Source organism: Nestor notabilis, unplaced genomic scaffold (assembly GCF_000696875.1).
Source record: "Nestor notabilis isolate BGI_N333 unplaced genomic scaffold, ASM69687v1 scaffold12450, whole genome shotgun sequence".
NCBI classification, from domain to species: Eukaryota; Metazoa; Chordata; class Aves; order Psittaciformes; family Psittacidae; genus Nestor; species Nestor notabilis.
This window is the reverse complement of record NW_009910704.1, coordinates 40,408-61,409: the sequence shown is the minus strand read 5'-3', so window position 1 is coordinate 61,409 and position 21,002 is coordinate 40,408. Positions and strand designations below refer to the sequence as shown.

The 21,002-nt window shown below is 41.4% G+C and overlaps 1 protein-coding gene across 1 annotated transcript in view; it reads left to right on the top strand.

Annotated features, from left to right (window-relative positions):
• LOC104403275 (polypeptide N-acetylgalactosaminyltransferase 10) overlaps positions 1 to 21,002 on the top strand; it is a 77,602-nt gene that overhangs the window by 24,283 nt on the left and 32,317 nt on the right. The window contains exons 2-4 of the mRNA XM_010011357.1: positions 14,316 to 14,418; positions 15,286 to 15,424; positions 19,042 to 19,208. Of these exons, the coding sequence (XP_010009659.1) occupies positions 14,316 to 14,418; positions 15,286 to 15,424; positions 19,042 to 19,208 (409 nt within the window). The remainder of the gene's footprint in view (positions 1 to 14,315; positions 14,419 to 15,285; positions 15,425 to 19,041; positions 19,209 to 21,002) is intronic.

The following is a 21,002-nucleotide window of genomic DNA, read 5'->3' as shown; positions in this document are numbered from 1 at the left end:
GTTTTAAGATGTTGTAATGTTTGCACTTTGAGCATGTCGCTTTCGGTAAAAGCTTGTAATAGGCTGTGTTGCTATGTCTGTTTTCGTGGTTTGGTTCCTTCAGAATCATTCTGGAATGGAAGACTTTTTTTTTTTTTTTTTCACTTGCAGAGGGAGGCGGGATCCCTCTTTCCTATTATCTTAGTCTTGAATTATTATCTAGAGATCACAGGGGCTTTAAGAGACTTTGCACGAAGTCTCTGTGATACAGGCTGTTATGAACAAAAGTGATCTCTGTGAAAGCTTTGTGGTCAGGAGATGGGTCTAAAGGTCTGATAGGTCTTGGGTAGTATTGGCTGTCCTAAGCTGCTCTCTCTCTCTCTCTCGTCAGGTCAGGGCTTTTTCTTTGAGCAGTGTTGAAAAACTCTGTCCAAGGAATGAATATTGGCAAAATTAATCAGATTGATTCTTCACTTATGACACAGAACAAGTCTTGAACTTCAGTCCTCTATGGTAATAAGGCCAGTTCATCATCACTAATTGCATCTCTTCGTTCCCGGTTTCCTCAGCCTGCTTACTCCTTCAAGGTGACTTCCCTACTCAGCAGATGTGCGTATCTGACAGAACATTTAAAAACCACAGAGCTTGAAGTGGATGAACTTTTTGTAAAAGAAATTCTATTCAATTGCAGTTAAAGAAGTCACAGAATTTAGTGAATCTGACAAATGTTAAATGTCAGCATCCAGTCAAACTTCAAAGCAAAGGAAGCTTTTCCTCTCTGCATACCACAGTTGTAAACTGTTGTTAAGGCTTAGGGAGCTCTGTTTCAAAATGTCTGTGCTTCTTCCAAAGTAGGGGAAAAGAGTGACCAACATCACAGAGGCTGTTCTGAAATCCTTTATAAAATGCTGCATGTTACACCCATGATCTTTCATTGTTTTTCTGTAGGACATTGCTCTTCAGAGGCAGTGGGACTTTGCTCACATTGTGCTGAACAGCCTTAACCATAACCCCTTTCAGCAGAGTTATCTCTCTATGCTGAAAGCCAGTGAACATGGCTCTTAAAAGGAACATTCAGGCATCACCTGAATACTCCCCAGAACAACTGCATTTGTCTTCTGGAAACACCCAAGATGTAGGTTACAGGGTATGTCTCACTCTCTGCTCCCATTAAAAGAGGGCTTTAAGAAAGTTCAAGGTACTTCTATACAAAACTGAACAGAGACTCACCTTCAGAATTCCTCCAGCTGTGTGAAATGGAGCTCAGTGTTCCTGCACAGCTTGTGTAGGCTGTGCAGTAGCAGTGGTTTCCCAGCACTGTTTTTGCCATGAAGTGTTACGCCATAAATTTTCAGAGAACAGGAGACAGTGAATTACTCAGATGCCCTGCAACAGGACCTGCTAATAACCCACCCTCTTTGAAACAGTCTTAGCAGCCTTTTTTTCCTGTTTAGTAAAATTAGGTTTAAAAACCACCTAAGCAAATCTGAGGCGTTCGTGTTGGTCGTTCTCTGCTGTATCTCATGGAAAACAATGCATTTTATTTCTTTGATTTCTCTTTTTTTGTTTAATGCTTAAGCAATATTCTTTCAATATGAAGTGAGACTCATAAAAATACTAGATATAACATGTTCAAGTCAAATCAGGTACTTTATTCTGGTATGGACGAGCTACCACATCTCTGCTTCAGAGAATGTCTGGCTATCCAGCAGTTTTTCTCAGTCCCGTGGAGCCTCATTATACCAAGGTCAGGCTATGTGCCACAGAGAAGAGTATTTATATTTTATCATAGGGCTAACTGCTATGCTCTTGTAATGACCCTGAAGGACAGTAAATGCTCCAAATAATTCACTTTCTTTGGACTATAGTCCAAAACTAGAGTAAATGTAGGAAAATAGAAAGTCATGTAGTATATTTATGTGATTCCTACTGGGTGCTTATGAGACTGTTTGTCTGGTGTAGCCCTGTACAGAAAGTGGACAGTGAAGATTTCTAGAATGTGATGTTGTCAGTGTACTCTCGAGAGAGAGACCTCCCTTGAGACCCTTGTGGTAAAATGAGACTCCTCAAAGTCTAATTATCTCTTGGCCCAAGATGGAACATACGAATTTCTCATGTAATTGTGAAGCTGCTTCAGTAATTTCATGTGTTGTGCTTTTAATTCTATGTCTTTCAACTTTCTTCTTCACAGCAGTGTGGAAAAGTGTGAGGACTATTGTAATACTTGCCCTTCCTTTCTGCCCCAGTCAGCACCAATTACTTTCCACTTTTCTATGCATGATGTTTCTGTAAATATCTTGGGATGAAACTTGCTTTTTTCCCCAACAGTAGGACACAGCTTCCTACAGTCTGTGGTTTGTCACCACACAAATGATGGTTAAACAGCTGCTGAACACCTGCATAAGAAGTCATTCCAGTCTTGTGTTTATGCACGTAATGCCTTCTTTACTCACCCTTTGAATTGTATTCCAAGTCTTTTGATGTGGTGTTCTGTTGTCAGAACCACTTCTGAATTTTAATCCTGTTCTCTGCATAACTGGCAACATCAGCAGATTTAACAAGCATGCTTTTCATTCCGGTATTGAAATCGATAGATAATTTTCTAGGGTCTAGAAAGATTGTTCTGACACATGACCTGAATGTTTGCATCAAAACATGTAAGTTTTTATTAGATTTGAGTGAATTCCCATCTGGATGTTAACAACAACAAGACTCGGTTTACTCAGTTTTGCATCACTGAGTGATGCATCTCTACTCTTGCCTGTCTGCCCGGTTGTTACCTGTCCCAGAAAGAAGCTGCTTGGTTCTTAGTTTTTAATCCTGACACTGCTGCAGTTAGTAGCTCTTTGTCACTTTCAAAGCGACACCCAGAAGTGTTGTTACCTTTTAGGCATGTACAGGTTTTCAGCACCTGCATAATGAGGAAGCCCTGCTCTTTCTCATTCCCCAGATGTTTATTATCTTTCAGCTATTGAAAAGTTCATCTGTCTTCCACAGATGCCCTGAGCCTTCCAACCAGCTTATTCCCAGGCCCAAACAATTTATCTTACCAGTTTCTACTCTGCTTAACCAGGCGTATGGTGCCTTCTTGCTACATTGGCACTGTGAGCAATAGGGCAGTTTCTTGCCATAGTGCAACTTTCAGCTGCAAGTGGTGATCACTGCTAGAGAGTAGAGTATCTCTAGGAGGGACCAATGTACCTGCTTAGGATCTAGCCTCCAGATTAAACAATTCAGTGTGGATTAACTTGATCCTTTCCTGGCTGTGGCTCAGCCCAGGGTGGAGACATGAATAATTAAAAGCCTTGGGATGGCATAAAGATGCCTGATATTCCCAGTTTCACGCTGTGTTCCAAAGGGATGGAGTCGGACCTCTTGAGCAGCTCGCTTAGGAGAGAAGTATTAAACTTGGGAAGTGTGATCAGATAGCACACATACACACATGTACTGCGGGGAGGCTGCCAACGCTTTTCTTGTGGAGGGAGGAGTGCCAAAAAGCTGGTAGACGCACTCTTGCTGGGTACGTGTACTTGGCACTTCAGCTTTTAACTGGTGAGAAGTGTCTATCTGTTATCATAGACACCATTTATTTTTGAGGTGCCCAGAACTTTCTATAGGATAACCTTCCCATATGGTTCATATGGTTCATGGTGGGATTTTACTCCTTAATAGTGTGATGTGCATGTTCTGCAAGTCGTCTTTGCAAACCACTGCTGCTGGCTTGGTTTCTTAGCAGAGGCTGAAGACTAAAGTTGGGATTTTTGTGCTTGGCTTTTTATTCCCAGTGGAATAACGCAGCTGTGCCTGGTCTCAAGGAGCAGCTCATGATTCCTGATGAGAACTGATGGTACAAGAGTCTCCCAACTGCTCTGCACTGCTGTGTGCAGCAGGACCCCTCACCATGAAGGGCAGTAATTCTGTGTGCTGTCTGCTGTATAAGGAGAATCTGGAGATGCAAACAAAGCACAAGAACATCAAATGAACTGGCAGCGTTGATGAGGGGAAACTAATGGTAGCGTGGCTCAGAGTAACTGGGCTAATAGCAGTAAGTCTGACTCTGGTTGTGATTAATCCTGGTGTAGATCTGTGCATTTGATATTGCTGGGTGCAATGTACCTCTTGCCTGAGCAGCAGTTAAATAACTGCTTGGGAAGAAGAGAAGTGTTAAATGTTGCTTTTTAGTGCTGATGCTTTCAGTTTAACATAACACTGTCAAGAAGCATCAAGTCTGCCAGGAGGCTGGTAAAGAATTTACTTTAAAATCCTTAAAATAGCTAAAAGGCAAATAGTGGTATTCCATTGCTGAAACCCAGGAAAATATGGGTTTGCTGCTCAAAAAGCTGTGCTGAGACCAGTGCTAACAGTGGGAAATAGGAAGCAAACCTGATTTGGAGCATCACCTGAAGGAATAGTAAATACTTGATTGAAAACAATGGTTTTAATTTTTTTCCCTAAATCAAAGCTGTCGCAGTGATTGTTCCAGGTACTGCTGGTTCCCCGGTGCCTGTAAGGCAAGTGAGCAGTGTTGGCACTGAAGGTACTGCATGAAGGGTGTGGAAAATGTAGTAAAGTGTTTGTGATTCTCTTTCCTTTACTGGAGTTGGCAGGAACTATCTTGTTGAAGTCATGTTGTCCTGTCCTCGCTTCAGAGAGTTTTGGAGCATTAGCACCCATCTCTTTTTTAATACCAGTTTATACCAGGAGTTACACCAGGTTTTCCCAAGGACCTCGTGCTTGTGCAGGTAGATTCCACGTGCAGGCACAAATTGTCATAGATCTTTCATCATTCAAGTAGTTACAAATGCTGTAATTTTGTAATAAACTGAATGAAGTCCAATTTGCAGGCACACATTTGCCAGGTCCACGTACGTGCAGTGCCAGGCCTGGTTGTCATCCTTTATTGGTAGTCTGAGAGCTGTGAATTTCACTTCTGTGTAGTATTTCTGTGTTGAGGATGTTCATTGGGGTGTATCTTTAGTGAGATTGATGCTAATATGATGTTTAATTCTGTGCTAGTATCCAAATTATTTGCAAGTTGTGTTGATATGAGCAGTCCTTGATTGGCTTAACATTCCTATAATCTGATTGGGAGTTTATAGCTCCAGTACAGGGAATTCGTGAAAATGATGGAATTAATAGGTTTTGTATCCTGCATTTTTACTAAATCTTAATGCAGATTATTCACCATACCCAGCATAATCTATAAATCTAATTGGTAAATCAGATTTCTGAAACAGTGTGCCAAAGTGTGTCTTTATAGGAAACCACTACAGCTTGCGTGCCATTTCCTCGTGTTAAATGGAGCATGGGTATATGCAGACATCTGGAGGGTTCTGCCTCAGATGTCCATTTCTCAAACTGATCTCCCAAACCAGCTTGTTCACTCTTCTTTCTGTGACTATAAGGCTTGTATTCAAGACAGCTTCAGATAGCGCTAAATGCTGTGGAAAACAAATTGCATCTATCTGGTTTTATACTCAGAGATTCTGCCAGGAGTTGCGGTCAAAAACCACCTCTTGGACACATGATAAAATACATCTATGTTGCTTCCTTGTGAGAGCTCACCTGGTTTCCAGTTTCTGGGAAGCATGTGAAGCAGAAAAGGAAGGTGAGAAGAGTGGGTGATAAGTCTTTAATCCCATTTAGAATGGCAGTTCAGAGATTACTTCTGTCTACGTCTTCATACCTCATGTATTTGCTGTTGGAGCCCCTCGTGGCTGTTGTCCCTCAGGCAGGGTCACTAACGGGTTGTCTCCCATTTCAACTAGAGGCAAGCCCAGGGAGTGATGTCTTGTTTCATAATGTGTTGCTGTATCTTAAAGCAAGGTCAAAGAAATGTGCTTATCGTTGAGGGGGGAAATGAGGAGGTTTCTGATGCAACTAAATGCCTGCAGGAGCTTATTCCACAGTTTTGAGCAGATTCCTGAGATATGCTACTATGTGGGAAATAGAGCACTTCTGTAGATGAGAAGGGCTGTAAATGTTTTACTGAACAGAAAAGATAAGGTTGTTGTGGGCAAATGAAAGCAACAAATCCTGTTCTGAAGCCTAAAACTAGGTCAGCTGGGGTTTTAACAGCTAAGGAAAAAGTTGAAGACTGAAATTGCTGTGCTGTCACAAGGTGTGCTGAAACCCGGGGAAGAAGTCACCACTTGGTGCTCTGCACTCACTTTGGAAAGGCATTTTGGAGGCCTGGATTGAATTTAGTCAAACAGTAAGTTTACAACAGCACGCAGTGCAAAACTGTAATATTATTTCTAAAGGTAAGTGAAGAACAGAGCGTGAGGTGTTTGATAGATGGCTAAGCTGGATGTCATATTGCTGTCCTCAGCTGCTATCTTTTAGACTTTCATCAGCTGATGAACCAGGATCTTTGCTAAAGTTTCATTTGTGCTAAGGGATTTTCAGCAATTGTGGTTAAATTCCTTCAGTTAACAAGTTTTATTCAAAGAGGACAGAAAGGTTTCAGTTCAATTAAGTACAGTTATAGCACTTGATAGAAAAGCCTTTCTGCATTAAATGTATGATCTCAGCTGAAATCGGGTGATGCTCAAGCAGTAGGCTGTCCTGTCCACCAAGGAGCTGTGTGCCTGGCATTCTGCAAAGAACATATTTCTTTAACAGCTCTAAAAGCAGCTACCAAGTGTTCCTGGGCATCCTGCAGAAAAGGCTCTGCTTTGTGTCTGTGTGCACTGATCCCTTTGGCTGGTGCTGGTCCAGCTTTAAGTAGCTGACACAGGGTAAGGACTAACCCAGGAGTGTTCATGGTATTTGTGCTCATGTTCTGAAGGAAGCAGGCAGATTATTTCCATACTCCAAAGTACAGCTTTCTCAAAGAAAAGCACAAATCTGTCCATGTGGATTTCAATGTCACTGATCTTTCAGGTGGGAAAGAAGAGCACGATGGCCAAATGGTAGCATCGTGCAGGAAACTTCTAGGTTTGGTTTGAACCTGTTGCTTGTATCTGAGTCACAACACAGCTCTGAAGATATACTGGGCTTTTTGTCTTTGAAAGCATTTAATTATTCCACATGATGTGATGCCATTTAGTCCTGTGTTACCTTTTAGTAGTTCCTGAAATACTGAAGGTATGGATTATGTTAATGTAGCTTTTAAATCTTTGATGGACTGAAATAGCTTCAAAAGTTAACCTTTTGAAAATGACAGGCTTTTAGCACTTGCTTTTTCTCTTGCTGTGCTATCTCCTGTTCCAGTAAATGAAGAGCTTTGGCTGGGGTGATGAACAGCTTCCTGACCCAGGACAAATGCCTCCAGCTGATGTTAGAGATATCTTTGTTTTTCATTAGATCATCTGAAAGTTTCAGCTGTTTCCATGCCAGTACAGAGGATGGAGGTTGGTTGTGCTGCACTGGTGTTGCACCAATTTGTTGTTCAACACATGCTAATAGATCTGACAAACCAAAAAGGAATTTTCATGGTGCAGTAAGACTTGATATCTATTTATTTATGAAAGGGTTACCTACATTTAGGGTGGTTGGTCCCACAATCATTAAAACCTGTGTTTCTTGCTGAAGAGAGAGGGAGGATTCTTCCAGGTTTCTGCTAGACCTGGCTTCTTCCATGCTTCCTGCCTTCTGAAACTCCTTGAGTACTCTAGAGTTTGGAAGACTGAAGAGGATCTGCTTATAGATGTTTCTTGTTTCTGCTTTGCCATGGCACAGATTGTTGCAACCAGGTTGTACCCAAGGTGCATACTCTTGACTCTTCACTGAATGCACCTCAGCTTGCAACTTCCTTAATAGAGGAATGGTTTGTATTTGTTCTCCCTTTCCCTGTTGTTTTTTCTGGATTGTTTTCTCATCTTTATCATCTTAAGGTCCTTTCCAACCCTAACTATTGTATGGTTCTATAATTCTATGATCTTGTTGTAGGACATAAAAGCAAAATATACTTGCTGAGGTGCTGGGATAAATGAAGAGACCTGGGATGGAACAGATGCCCCTTTTAACACTGTCCCCAGCGATCATGGCTTATTGAGTCTGATCATAGCTCCTTTTGAGCCCTGTGCAGCGTTATGATTAGTGTATGCACTCAGCAAGTATTTTTCTCCTCGTGTGTAGAAAACTTGTGGCTCATGTCTCTATTCACCTGCTTTTACTCTGGCAGGAGCCAGGCACACTAAATAGTGATTAAACAGAAAAATTAGGATTCCATTTTTGTGCATTTGGCGTTTGAACGCTGATCAATTGCTTTGGCGGCGTGTTAACAGCATGGTAGACAACAGAAGGGGCTTATTTACAGCAGTCTGTCTAAACCCTTCTCAATGTATTGCTTAATATGCCTTTCTGCTTTAATTCATTTTCAGTTTTTAAAAAATGAAGGATGGAAACAGGCAGGAGATTAGTTTAAGATATTGCTGGAGAAGTAATCACTCCTTAGAAGTAAACAACTTCCCGTTTTTAAGGGTTAGAAAATGTGCTTGAGCAGAAATAGAACTTACAGGTTTGCTGTAGGAGTTGATGGATAAAATTCAATGGCTTGTGCACTTACATAGCTTGACTAGATGATCATAATGAACCCTTCATGCTTTGAAATCTGCTTTTAGCATTGCTGTTTACTACTGACCTTTTCAACAGCCAAGAGATTCTTGCAAAATGTGAAGATGAGGTAGAGCAAAACAGATAATTGCAAAGGCTATAGACTTCCTGACCTGTTTCACAAGGACAGAAATCCAAATCCATAATGCAAATTTACCCTAACCATAGAGCACTGATAACTGGAATGTTCCAACAGTGGTCACTGTATTCCACAGTTAAAATGCAGATAAGGGGGGATGTGCTGGTGGCTTTGGACAACAACATTCTGCCTCCTGCTATGCAGTTAGAATTCAAGAGAAATAAAGATAAAACTGAATATTGATAAGAAATAAAGCATTACACGTAAGGTGCAGCTCCCTGCAAATGAGATGCTTGTTTAATAGTTAAAGCAAAAGTCAGTCCTAAGAAACTTGCTGTGTTTTGCAGATTGCTTAGAAATCACAGTCTAGAGCGTCTGTTGAAGGGTATCATCAAGTTTTGTAATTTGCATAATTGAGTCAAATCCCATGCAGCATCCCTGAAGGAAACCACTAAAAAAAGCAACGTTCTGGTCCCTGTGTGCTGTGTCTGGATTTCTGGAGCTCAGACGCCTTTTACAAAGAGGAAGAAAAGGCAAGAGGAGAGGAAAATAAAGCTTCCAAAATAACATCAATGTCAACAACCTGCCCATTTTCACAATGAGCAAGACTTCTGAGCACACGTATGAGCCTATGGTGGTGTGTTGCCCACAGTTTTGCATGCTGCTCTCCTAATGGTGATGACATGAACATAAAGACTTGCAGTCAAGAGTGGGGAAGGCAGTGTTTTATCATTCATGCTGACTGTTCTGGGTAGTCTGCTGAAATTAAGTTGGTCTGGAAAGTGTGATTCTTAAAAAGAAATAGGGTGCTAATCGGTCTGCTGCAGCTGCACCTTCTCTTTGGGGCTATGTGAATCGTGGGTGCTGGCAAGGTCACTGAAGCAGAAACACTGATACTCATTTTCTAGCCCCAAAAGTCACTTTAAAATTAACGTTGAGGCATTGTTGACAGAACTTGTCAGTGACTCACAGCAGACTTTTCAGATACAGTGTTTCAATAGCAACCTGCAAAACCATTGTGTTATATGCTTGCTTGCAAGGGATACAGTCAGAAATCCTCTAACCTCTTAACGTTTGCTCAAGTTGAATTAAATGTAACGAAGCATTTCTGAATTGGATTGACAAGTGCAGCTTGTCTGCCCAAGACTAAAAAAGCTCCACAATGCAGCACGTCTGTCGTGACCATCTGCAGCTATGTCTATCTTCAACATTTTAAAAGCCACTTAGAGAGGTATCTTGATCCAATAGAGATTAGTGTTGTGCTAATCTTGTGTGAATCTCGTTTGGCTTTAGTTGTACAGGGCAGTAACATCACAATGAGCACTGGAGGCAGAGGGACTCTACACAGTGAGTCACCCTGTACAGTCCTTACTTTGCTGGTGCCCACATGAAGAAAAGTCAGTCTTTAAGTCTCCAAGACTGAGTGCTCTACAGAGCCTGTTCCTCAGGACTTAAGGATCGATAATTCTTATTCCATGTGCCTCCAAAGTCCAGCACTACAGTACGGAGTGACCTGAATAACTGATGCGTGTAGTCTAGTTTCCCCTCTTGCTTAGTTTAAAGATTTTACTAAAGTAAGATTACTGAAGTTTTTCTCTTGACATGTATAACCTTGACAGGGTTTAGCTTAGCCCAGCTCAAAGATGGTTTTGTGTGTAAATTTATTTGGGGCTCAGAGAAGTAATACAACTATCTGCTAGACTTTCTGCTGTCTGCCTGCCTGATCTGGGCTCTGTACATAATACAGTGACAGTCTGTGATTTCTTCTTTTCTAGCAGCACTGCAGGATGGTGTGCTGCTGCCTGCTTTCAGTATTGCAGTGGTTAAATTGCTTGTGTGTGGTTGTTGCTTGCTCTGAAGGCATTTAAATACATGCTGCTGACCTCTCTGTAAAATGCAGGGATTTCTATCATGCAGGAGGAGGTTAGAAGTTGTCTTTGATTCGAATTAACCCCTGACTTCATGGGGGCTTGGCACAGGGTGCTGGGTTACCATGTGCGCAGTAGGTGTTGCAAGGCTCAGTCACACTGTGTATTTCTCCTTTTAGATCTGTTCCTAGACACTCTTACAACGCTTTCCTCTTCACTGGTGGGTGGGATTTCTGGAGTAACTGCTGGTAAGGGGGTTGCACGTGTTGAATCACAGCAAGCGGCAGAAGGGATAGTGGCATTGTAAATGGTTCTCCTGGTGTGCTCGTTCACTCCAGAGTGCTATAAACAAGAGACAAAAGAGACTTAAAATACCAAAGTTCCAGACCTGCCAGCTGTTCCTGTGCCCAGTATGACACTTGTGCACAAGCCTAGTGCTCAAAGCTGGCAAAACGCTCCTGGCAAGGAGATGCTCTTGTCTGTGAGAGCTTTCCAGGACTTTTCCTGGCAGGGACGTATCCTGGAGAGGAACCTGGCCGGTGAGCAGGTCTGAAAAGCAGGATCTTGTGAAAAACAGGCAAAAATCTCATGCAAGGGTTGTTTGCTCTGTAGGTTATTCAGTGGGGGATGATGGGGAGGTTGGAATGTTGTCAGGGAAACTAGAAACCACTGTGGTACCCAGAGCAGTTGATGTGTGGACTGTTGTAGCACAGGGCACCTGCTTTGTGGTGCTGAAAGTTTGATGCATTTCACACCAAAAATAATCAAGCTTCTGCCTGTCGCACAGGTCTCAGCCAGACCTGCTCACATCAGTTGGCATGAGAAGTCAGGTGTAGTTCACATAAATTCATTCATCTGAATGTTAGGTCAGGTGGAGCCATGGGTAGATGCTGGAGTTGGGTTTTCCTGTCCCTTGCCCTCACTGTGCCCTGTCTCACCCTACCCCAACGAAGCATCTCAAACCACCTCTGCTTGCACCCACTATGTTAAAGCAGCAACAACCTCCTGCAATAAGCAAACACCAGGTTTCTGGCGGATTTTGGCATACACCCTGTATGTTTTTCAAGGTGCTCTGTGAGCATGTTGCTGACGCCAACCTCAGATTGACTTAAGGACTAGCAACATGCTTAGTTTTACCCCTAAGTGCTGTTGTCCACTGTATTCGGTTTGCCTTCCCATTTGGTTTCTGGCCTCACATGTTCGTCATGATGCTTAGAAGTACTTTTGCATTATGAGCAAGTAGAAATTCGCATAAGAACATTGGTGGTTAACGGGATGGTTACGAAACCACAAGGCAGGTTAAGCAATTTAGTTGGATATTTGTATCTGGTGAATTCAGATGAACCCTTCCAGAAAGGGATGGTTTTCATCACAGTGCTGCTGCTCTGGAGCTACACTTATCTTCTGTGTAATGGCAATCGGAGAGGCTTTTGTAGTGCCTCTCATGAAACCTCTTTACCTTGGCAAATGCAAGTTCTTCAGCACATGTAGTCAGAAGTGAACTGAAAACATGGGGTTGCAGGCGGTGATCTTGATTTTATACCCTGATATAGGTGCAGAGTGACATTCAGGAAGATACACTGCCATTCATTCTGTGCTGGAACAGAAATAAGGATTTAGAAGAGTAGAGTTCATATGCGGAAAGGACAGTAATTAACAACATACAAATGAACTATTGCTTTTGATTCATATAACTTCATCAGAGTGGAAAATAAAAAGAACAGAGAATGAAGATGAAGAAAATTAAGGGGTGATGGGGTAAATAATTAGAAACTGAGATCACAATCTAAATCTATCTCTGCTGGGATTTCTCTTAAAGTGGCTGCTTTTCTTCTCGCCTTTCCTGCTAACCGGCCTTTATGGCAGTTGTCTGGTTTTTGCTGCTGTTAAGCACATCCCATAGTGTGGTCCTGTTCTTCCTGTGCTGCCTCAAGTGTGCCTTTCCTCTCATCTCCCTGCATCAGAGGTATTCTTCAGAGCGTATCCTTGTTAGCTCCAGGTGGCACAAGTGGAAGTTCCTAAACACTTGTTCACATGTTGAACTATCTATAACCATTCTGTGATTCTATGTAACTGACTTCTTGTTCATCCTGAGTGCCCATCAGCTTTCCCTCAGTGAAAATGAAATGAAATTGCAGGGAGAATGAAGGGGAATGCTCTCAGTATTGATGTTGGTTAATCGATATGTGTAATTGAGTGTCTGGTTTCATGGAAGAAACTTGACTTCTGCCAGGTATGTTACCATCTGCAAAATGTTAAGCTGAGTGTAAATCATACTTTGTCAATCTGTGACTGACAGCATCTACTGTTTTGTTTTGGTTTTTTTTTTTCACATAAGAGATTATAAATCAAAGATAAGTTCTAATAGTTCACAGATTTTAATCAGATTGAGCTCTCTTACTTTTAGACCATTGGTTTATTACCCTTGGACATGGTAATGCAACCAGCACAGCTCAAGGGTTTCATGCAGTTCCTTTGCTAAGGGTTACCACCCATAACGGAGCAGACAGAGGAGAACATGTACCTGTGTTCTGCCACTCTAGTTTGCTTTGGCATATTACCTGAAACCTGTCTTCAGTGCTGGTTTTGTAAGCTGAAACACAGGGCTCCCTTCCCGCTGACTGTTGTAGAATAGGGGTGACGCACTGGGGATAATCTGCAAACCCTTCATAGCAAGGTTCAGAGCTCATCTGTCAGTGCAGTGAGGTAAACTAGTTTAGTGCCTTGGAATAACAAGTAAAATATCCAAATCTCCTATTTTTCTAAGACAAATCTAGGCATGAAAATGAAGAGCTTGTAATTTAACTAGTCAGACAAATAACGTCTGTGTCCCAGACGCTGAGATGCCTGATAACCCTGTAAAGGTTACTATGCCAACCGTTGCTTTTTGGTGGTGGTTTGGTTTGATTGACCCATTAGTGAGACTTTAAACCTCTTGCCTTCCAAGGAGGGAAGCTGCTTTTTCTTTCTAGGAAGTTCTAGCCTGTGGAGTTCTCTCTGCAGGTCACAAGGAATCAGAAGGGAAAAACCTCCAAGTTCTTTGTGTAACTGCACCTGCAGTAATGATACTACAAATGACTCAATCTTATATTCTGCCAGCATATTACAACATAATTGAAAGCTCATTTTCAGAGAAGGTATTCTCTTCTTGACTCTAAAACCTACTATATATATGTATATATAGCCCTTGGATTTTGGGGATGTATCTTTTTGAAATCTGTCATGTGTTTTTTTCCACACTAGTCTCTTTGATCCTGAATTTACTCCATCTTTCATTTGCTAACGTGCTTCCGAAGCACCCATTCCTTTTGAATTCCAGGAACAACATCATGAAAAGAGGAGCTTTAATGGTGTTCAGTGGAGGCTCATGCCTTGTGTAGAATTTGCTTTTAAGTTGAGCAGCAAGAGTCTTAATAAATGACCTTCTAAATCTTATTTTGATTTTATTCAGGTATAGTAGTGTGCTCATTAATAATGATTCCAGCAGTAGGTCTCCCATTACAGCTTTTTTTGTTAATTAAATAGGATGTAAGATGTATTGGATGTTTCCAAAATGAAAATGGGAGGCTTTAATAGATTCACTGATTAAGAATACTGGTCTGCATACATGATGGTGCCCTGGAAAATATCACGTAAAAGCTATAGATAAAGTACTGTTCTGAAACAAGCAAAACTTGCTTCCTCCCTCTCTCCTTTCAGGCTAAAAACTACTTCTTTGTGATGGTTTTACGGTAAGGAAGATGTTTAATCTCCTCTTACAAGAAGGAGATGCTGTTAAGGAAAGGTTTTGCATGTTGTTTATTAAATATATCCAATCTTTTGTTTAAAAGGTATCATATGTGAGGCAAAAAAAAGACCCTTACTTTGGCGATGGACAAAGGAAGAAGGACTGGCATAACAAAGAAGCTATAAGGAGGGACTCTGAGCGTGTAGGTAAGACTACTGTAAGAATGTTTTAATACACACTGTAATGTAGTGTGGTTTTATTTGGTAGGTTGAGTGCAGAACAGCATATTCAAGTTCAGGGTCAAGACGTTCTTGACATGTTGCAGCAGTTATTGTTTGTTAATCCCAGTTAAAGCCTTTTCCCCAAGCTCCACAATAACCATTTTGAGGTGAAAATATCTTGATAACATTTTGGTAATTTTAGGATAGGTGCAGCATATTTTTTTTTTTATTTTTTTTTTTTTTTTTTAAAACCTACCAAAAATGTGTGCCTGCACCTCTCCCAAATATGGGAGATCCAGAAAGGAAGGAGAGAGGCAGGAAAAATGTTCTGAATTATAACACTCATGCAAGTTTTATTCTATAGTTCTGGGATTTGTCTTGCGTTGCATAAAAGGACCATTTTGAACATTACAGCATTACACTGGCGTGTCTGCAAGGGCTTTACCTCCCCTCTGCAGGAGCTCAGGTTGTTAAATATACATATCTGTCTGTGCTGAAGAAAGCAATAGTGATGAGGTATTTAAACCATATGCATTCTTTCTGCAGCGAAGCAAAAAATGTTCTATAGATCCTCCACAGTGTTGCTATAGCCCCTTCATCTGTTTCTGATGTTAGAGGGAAGTCTTTCAACTTCCATGATTTGCACAGCTGAGTGGTTTGTAGCAAAACTGCTTATCAAACAAAATGGTTAGGTTGGCACGGTTGCCCCAGTGCTAAGTATGACACAGAGCTCAAAACTAATTGAGGAATTCTCAAAGGGCTATGACTGCTTTTCTTCTGGTATATGGATTAATTTCTGGCCAGTTAAGCACCAATTAGTAGTAATGATGCCTGTTTCTTTTCTGTCTATAGGAAATGGAGAACAGGGAAAACCTTACCCAATGACTGATGCAGAGCAAGTGGACCAGGCATACAGGGAAAATGGCTTTAACATCTTTGTGAGTGATAAAATTTCTCTGAATCGTTCCCTTCCAGACATCAGACATCAAAAGTGAGTATATAGTTCACATTTCTATGAGTGAAAGTTTACAAGCCCTACCTTGCCACATCTGCAGAAGTGTGCTCTTTTATATATGATGGACTCTAGTACCTTTGTTCATCAAATACAGACCTTTAACAGCTGGGTCCTGCTGTCTCCTTAATAAAGGGCAATGTGTAGTAGTTGCAATGGGAAATAAAGGAGTCTCAAGGTTTGAGTAGCTCTACTCAATTATGTATGAAGAGTTTTATCAGAAATCCTTCTGATTTGTGGATCAGTTTCTTGGACATCTTCCTCACAAAAGCCTTATCAGGGTTTACAAGTAGAAACTCGTTCCAGTTGAATGCTGCCTTTTGAGTTCATCTATTTTGGGACATCATCCCTTCAGATGGTGTCAAACTGGATTTTGTGCAAGCGAGAAGTAGTTTTTCATTATCAAAAGTGCTTCAGTTGGGATTTAACCCTTGTTCGTACAAAGCTGAGAAGCTTTTAAATACTGTTTGTGTAGCTGTTAATCTGAAAGCATTGTTAGATATTTGAATAGAAGCTTGTTTTGTGTAAAGCCCCTTTTATCACAATTTAGTGAATCTGAATTCAACATCTCCTTTATTCATGAGAGATAATTTCCAGGAGTCAGGTTTTATAATTTATTAGCTGCACATTTGAGAGATTACCTCTTCAGCTGTCACAGCAAACTAATCAAATACACTGGCTTGACACCCTTTCTCAATATATACCCATAAACCAGAGTAGTGAGTATAGCTCCATAAATATTTTAGGCATGCAGCTGAAATATTTAAACAGAGTGATAAATCAGGTAACTGAAGATTCTTGTTGATCAGCCCATGCTCCAGCTCTAGGAAATACAGTTTGAGTTTACTAACTTAAATCATACCTGGCCTCCATTTACAGAGGCTGCCATGGGCCCTGAGAATTTAAACATCAGACGATGCCAGTATTTCCTCATCTGAGGATGTAATATATTACCTCAAACATATTCCCCTTTGTTTCCCAGAGTTGCTGACTCCTCGTTGCTAATTCTGCTATTTGAACTCTTTAAAATGTGAAACTTCTTACTCTAGTCCCCAGTTAAAATTAATAAGTAAAGTGTCTGGAGCAGCAAAGACTTAAGCTGTGATTAATGATGCTGCTGCAGCTGGTTTGCTTGTTGCTTGACACATCCTTTCCCCCAGCGTAGTGAGTTATAATTGTGGAGGTCTCAAGGAGAGGATAAACAGTGTACGTACAACGGATGCTGGGATTAGCTGGGCAGGGAGTAGGGCTTCGTGTAATGGAGATTTGAAGTAAAGGAATTCATGACTGAAAAGGTCTGTTGTGCATTCCCTGGGCCCATTAAAAAAGATATACTTGAAATAGTGTGGTTTGTGTTATTTGGGAGGTTGATGGGGGTAATTTATAATGAAGTTAGGCTGAGACAAAGTCCGTAAGGAGCATTCTAGAAGGAAGGGAGCTGTATTTTAGAGCACTTGCTTTACCTAACCTTTTATGTACAGTAAGAGATAATAGACTTTCTGTTTTGGAGATGTACCTGCAGACAGCAGAGAGTATAAGGAGAAGGTGATTCAGGGAAAAATGCAGCATTTGTCCTGTCATAAGTTTTGGGACCACAGCTGGGATTCTCCCCAACAGCTGGCCTGGATGAGGAAGAACAAAAAAGCAGCCAATGTGTTTGCTCACATCATAGGTGGTTTGTGTGGACCTTTATATGTCAAATAGCGTCATTTCTGCTTCCTGCTAATCATGGGTATCGAGCCTGGGGGAGGGCATGTAGCGGGTCTACCTGATGCACATATATGATGTTTGCTTCAACAGTCACATTTGCTAACATTTTCTTTAAGTGCTTCTGGGTTTTTTAATATTAAATACTAATTTTGCAGGTCTTGTAAAGCAACTGTAGATGTGGTAGCTGGAGGGAAACAATTTCTCTTCATGCTTAATGGATAAACTTCATAGCTGAAGTTTCCCCCTTGTTAAAGTTAGTCAGAAAATGAGAATTCCAGTTTAAGAAGAGTTAGAGGATATTTGAGGGCTCTTGTTTCATATTGGAACAGAAGTATAGGTACTAGCTCTCCTGGAAGAAGGCTAAGATTGCAATGCCAAGGGCTGGATGAAAGCAGTCCATGCAGCTTTACTTTGCATCTTGCATCTGTGCATTGCAGCCATAGCCTGCAAGCGCTTGGCAGCACCCCAAGGCAATTCATTAGACCCAGAATAAGCTACTGTCCTTTCACACAGGCACCAGAATAACTTCCTGTAACCACAGATTTATTGAGCTTGTGTAACATAGGTGCATCCTTCCCCATTCCCTGGGAAAAGTACCCGGGAAAAGCTGCACTGCCAGAGCCGATTTCCTTCCCATCTGCGTTGCAGGGAGGGAATCACTGTGTGCACACTGTGCTGTGCTGTGATTTCACTATCGCTGTGCACCTAGTGAAAGCCTTGCTGGGTGTGCCTATCACAGAGAGACTGCAAATCAGTGCTGCTGCAGGCTATGAAAGAGGTGCAGTGGTGGGGCAGGGAGAGCAGGATGTTTGCTGTATGGCCTTAGATGTTACCTGTTTAATAAGGTTCAAACTCCACTTAGTGCTGTGCCTGAAGGGAAATAAACATTGCACTTCCTGCTGCAGTTTGAGTTTTCTGTGTGAAGCTGCCTTGAAAACACCCCCATAATGGAAGGGAATGTTATTTCAAAACTAGTGCTATGGGAAAATACCCCCAAATTCAAAGAGTCCATATGGGGTCTCTGCAGACAGCTCTCCAGCTTTATCTAAGTTCTGCAGTGCTTTGTTTCCAAAGCCCAGCCTTCTCCACTTCTGTCTGTAGAACTGATCCCATATGTCAGACAAGACATGCTGAAAAATGGGAAGACGAGTTTGTTTAGGAAAACTGAACTGGATACTTGTCCAGTGTGACAAAGGAAGCCTTTGGTAGAGGTTGGAGGTAGATTTATTACCGAGAAAGGGGGGTTTCTTTATTAAGCAGTTCTCAGTGTGCAATTATCCTCTCTCTTCAGTGTGTTGTGAAAAATGTCTTGGACTTCTGGGAATGCTTAGGGAAGGTGCTATCACACAAAATCCTTGCTTCCAGCACTTTTTTTTTTTTTTTTTTTTAATAAAATAAAAAAAGACATGACAGTTGTATGTGATTAGAGAATTTTGCTTCCCTGAAAGCTGGGAATAAATGAGCTAAACCAATGTACTGGCAATGCCTGGAAGAGCATTGAACTTCTGAAACAACTTTGTAGAAATTCCTTTTCCTAGTGATCTTTGAGGTATAAGGACAGTAAAACACATATTTGAGACTTCTGTATCTTGGGTTATAACTGGAGTTTCTTTTAAAAGCAACTTCACCTAATAGATCAGTCTAACTTTGTGTTGCTAAGAGTCACTGGCCATTAACAGTCCCCACTCCATATGGAATTCTGTATTTTATTTCCTGGTAGATCCTATCAGGTCACTACTGGCTTGATAAGCCTAGAAAGTTGATGGTTTTTTTTCAAGCACTTTGCCTCAATTTGAGGAGTAAAGAATGTGCTAAGTTACTCAATGGTAATTCATATGGAAGAGGTTTTTTGTCACCACCTTTTGACTTCCTCTGTCTATGTCCAGCTGCAAGAATAAGCTCTACCTGGAGAAGCTCCCAAACACCAGTGTGATAATACCATTCCACAATGAAGGATGGTCTTCCCTCCTCCGGACAGTGCACAGTGTCCTAAACCGTTCCCCACCTGAGCTGGTAGCAGAGATAGTGCTGGTGGATGACTTCAGTGACAGAGGTATGATCATCTGTATGTAACTTCACCATGCTATCCTACCTATGCTTTCCTACCTAAGGGGTCAATTACCTTGGACATATGTGTATAATGACCAACAGCAGAGCTCAGGTGAAACTCATGTTCCATATTCAGTTTATGCTGATTTAGCTGCTGGTGGCATAGGCTATTCTGTGTCTTGGACAGTGTGAATAAACAGGGAAACTGGATTTAATATTCTGCTAAGGGCCTGTATAGCCCTTAACATTTAACCCCAGGATTAAACATTTGAAGCTTGGAATAAAAAACAAAGTGGGGAACAGCTCACTCCTCACATTCTGCTTTTTTTTTTCCCAGACAGAGAAAATGGTAAAAGAAGCCTTGATAATAGAAGGTTTCCACCTCGACTGCCTATGATTTGGCTTACTTATCTCCTGAATTTTGTGCTCCTGAAAAGTAGATCTGTAACATCCAAAGCTTTGACTGCTCTCACTTGCTTGCAACTACATTCCTTATTTTGTACTGCATTGCCAGGAGTAGTCACTGTGGATTGGGCTTAAGTGCTATGTGCAAAGACGTGTAGCCGGTGTCATAACGCATCACCAGAAATGAAACAGCCACTTGTAACTGCAACAGCAGTGTGTAGATGTAGTTGCTGAATTTACTTGTTCCGTAGCAGAAAGGCACAGCATTGTCTTGTGGTTTGTGCTCTTGCTATGGTGAAAAAGGCAATCAAGTGGAGGAGGAATGAATGCCTCGATCATGTAGACACTACATAGCTAGAAAGATCACATGGAAGTCCCCTGAAGTAGCTGGTGATCTCCTGTGCTGAGGAGGGTACGGTGACTTTAAGGGGGTTATGATTGAGTCTAGCAACTCTAGTTTCTCCTTTAAAATTAGACTCTTTAGCTTTATAAGCTGCAGAGTTTGAGTCGTGCCACTGACATTACTCAACTGGGGGAAAGAGCATCTCTAAGCAGATGCTTAAGGATACACCTCCAAAAATCTGACATGTAGGAAGCTCTCAAAATGAGCTTGGAAACAAGCTTGTGAGTATTCAGTGTTCTGACCTATACTGACTTCCAAATAAGCACCATGCGACAGTTATAGTATTTGTTCTGAAGTACATCTCTAATTAGCTTGCAAGCAAAGTATGCTGGCTTGCACAGATCTATGTTATATGAAATAAGCATTTCTTTAGAGGATTTTCAGACTAAGCTGGGGAGGGAAAGTAAAAAAAAAAAAAATCCCAAACACCCTCCTAACAAGGTTTCTTTACTGCTATTCAGTCTGGAAGCAAATTAGACAAGCTCATGCTGTAATCACAGCTGAATTGTACAAGCAGGTTTCTTTTGAGGGAAGTGGAAGTAATGAAATCTGGTTTCCTGTGGATCTATTTTCCTTGTTCTCTAAACATTCCCCTCTGACCAGGCAAAAGAGAGCACTCCTGGCTGCCCACCCCAGCTCCTCATCAGTCTGTACACGTGCTGTTCATCCAGCTCGCTCTTGCTCTGTTCCACCTGCCTCTGATAAGATGCAAGCTCTTCTCCGTCAGTCATCCATCTTTCATCTGAAGGTTGCAGGAAGTAGCTGAGATTAATTTGTGTGCAGCATCTATTTATAGATGGTTATAAAAGACTACTGGTGTTGGACAGTGAGCTAAATTGTCAAGGGAAGAGAATGACACACAGGCAAAGAGAGTGCTAATGAAACTTTGTTTTAAACTAGTGTGTGCCTGCTACCTCAATTGATCTGTGCTTGTTGGGACAATTACTGGTTAGGATGAACATCTTTACTTCACTGCTGTCAGTTCTGTAT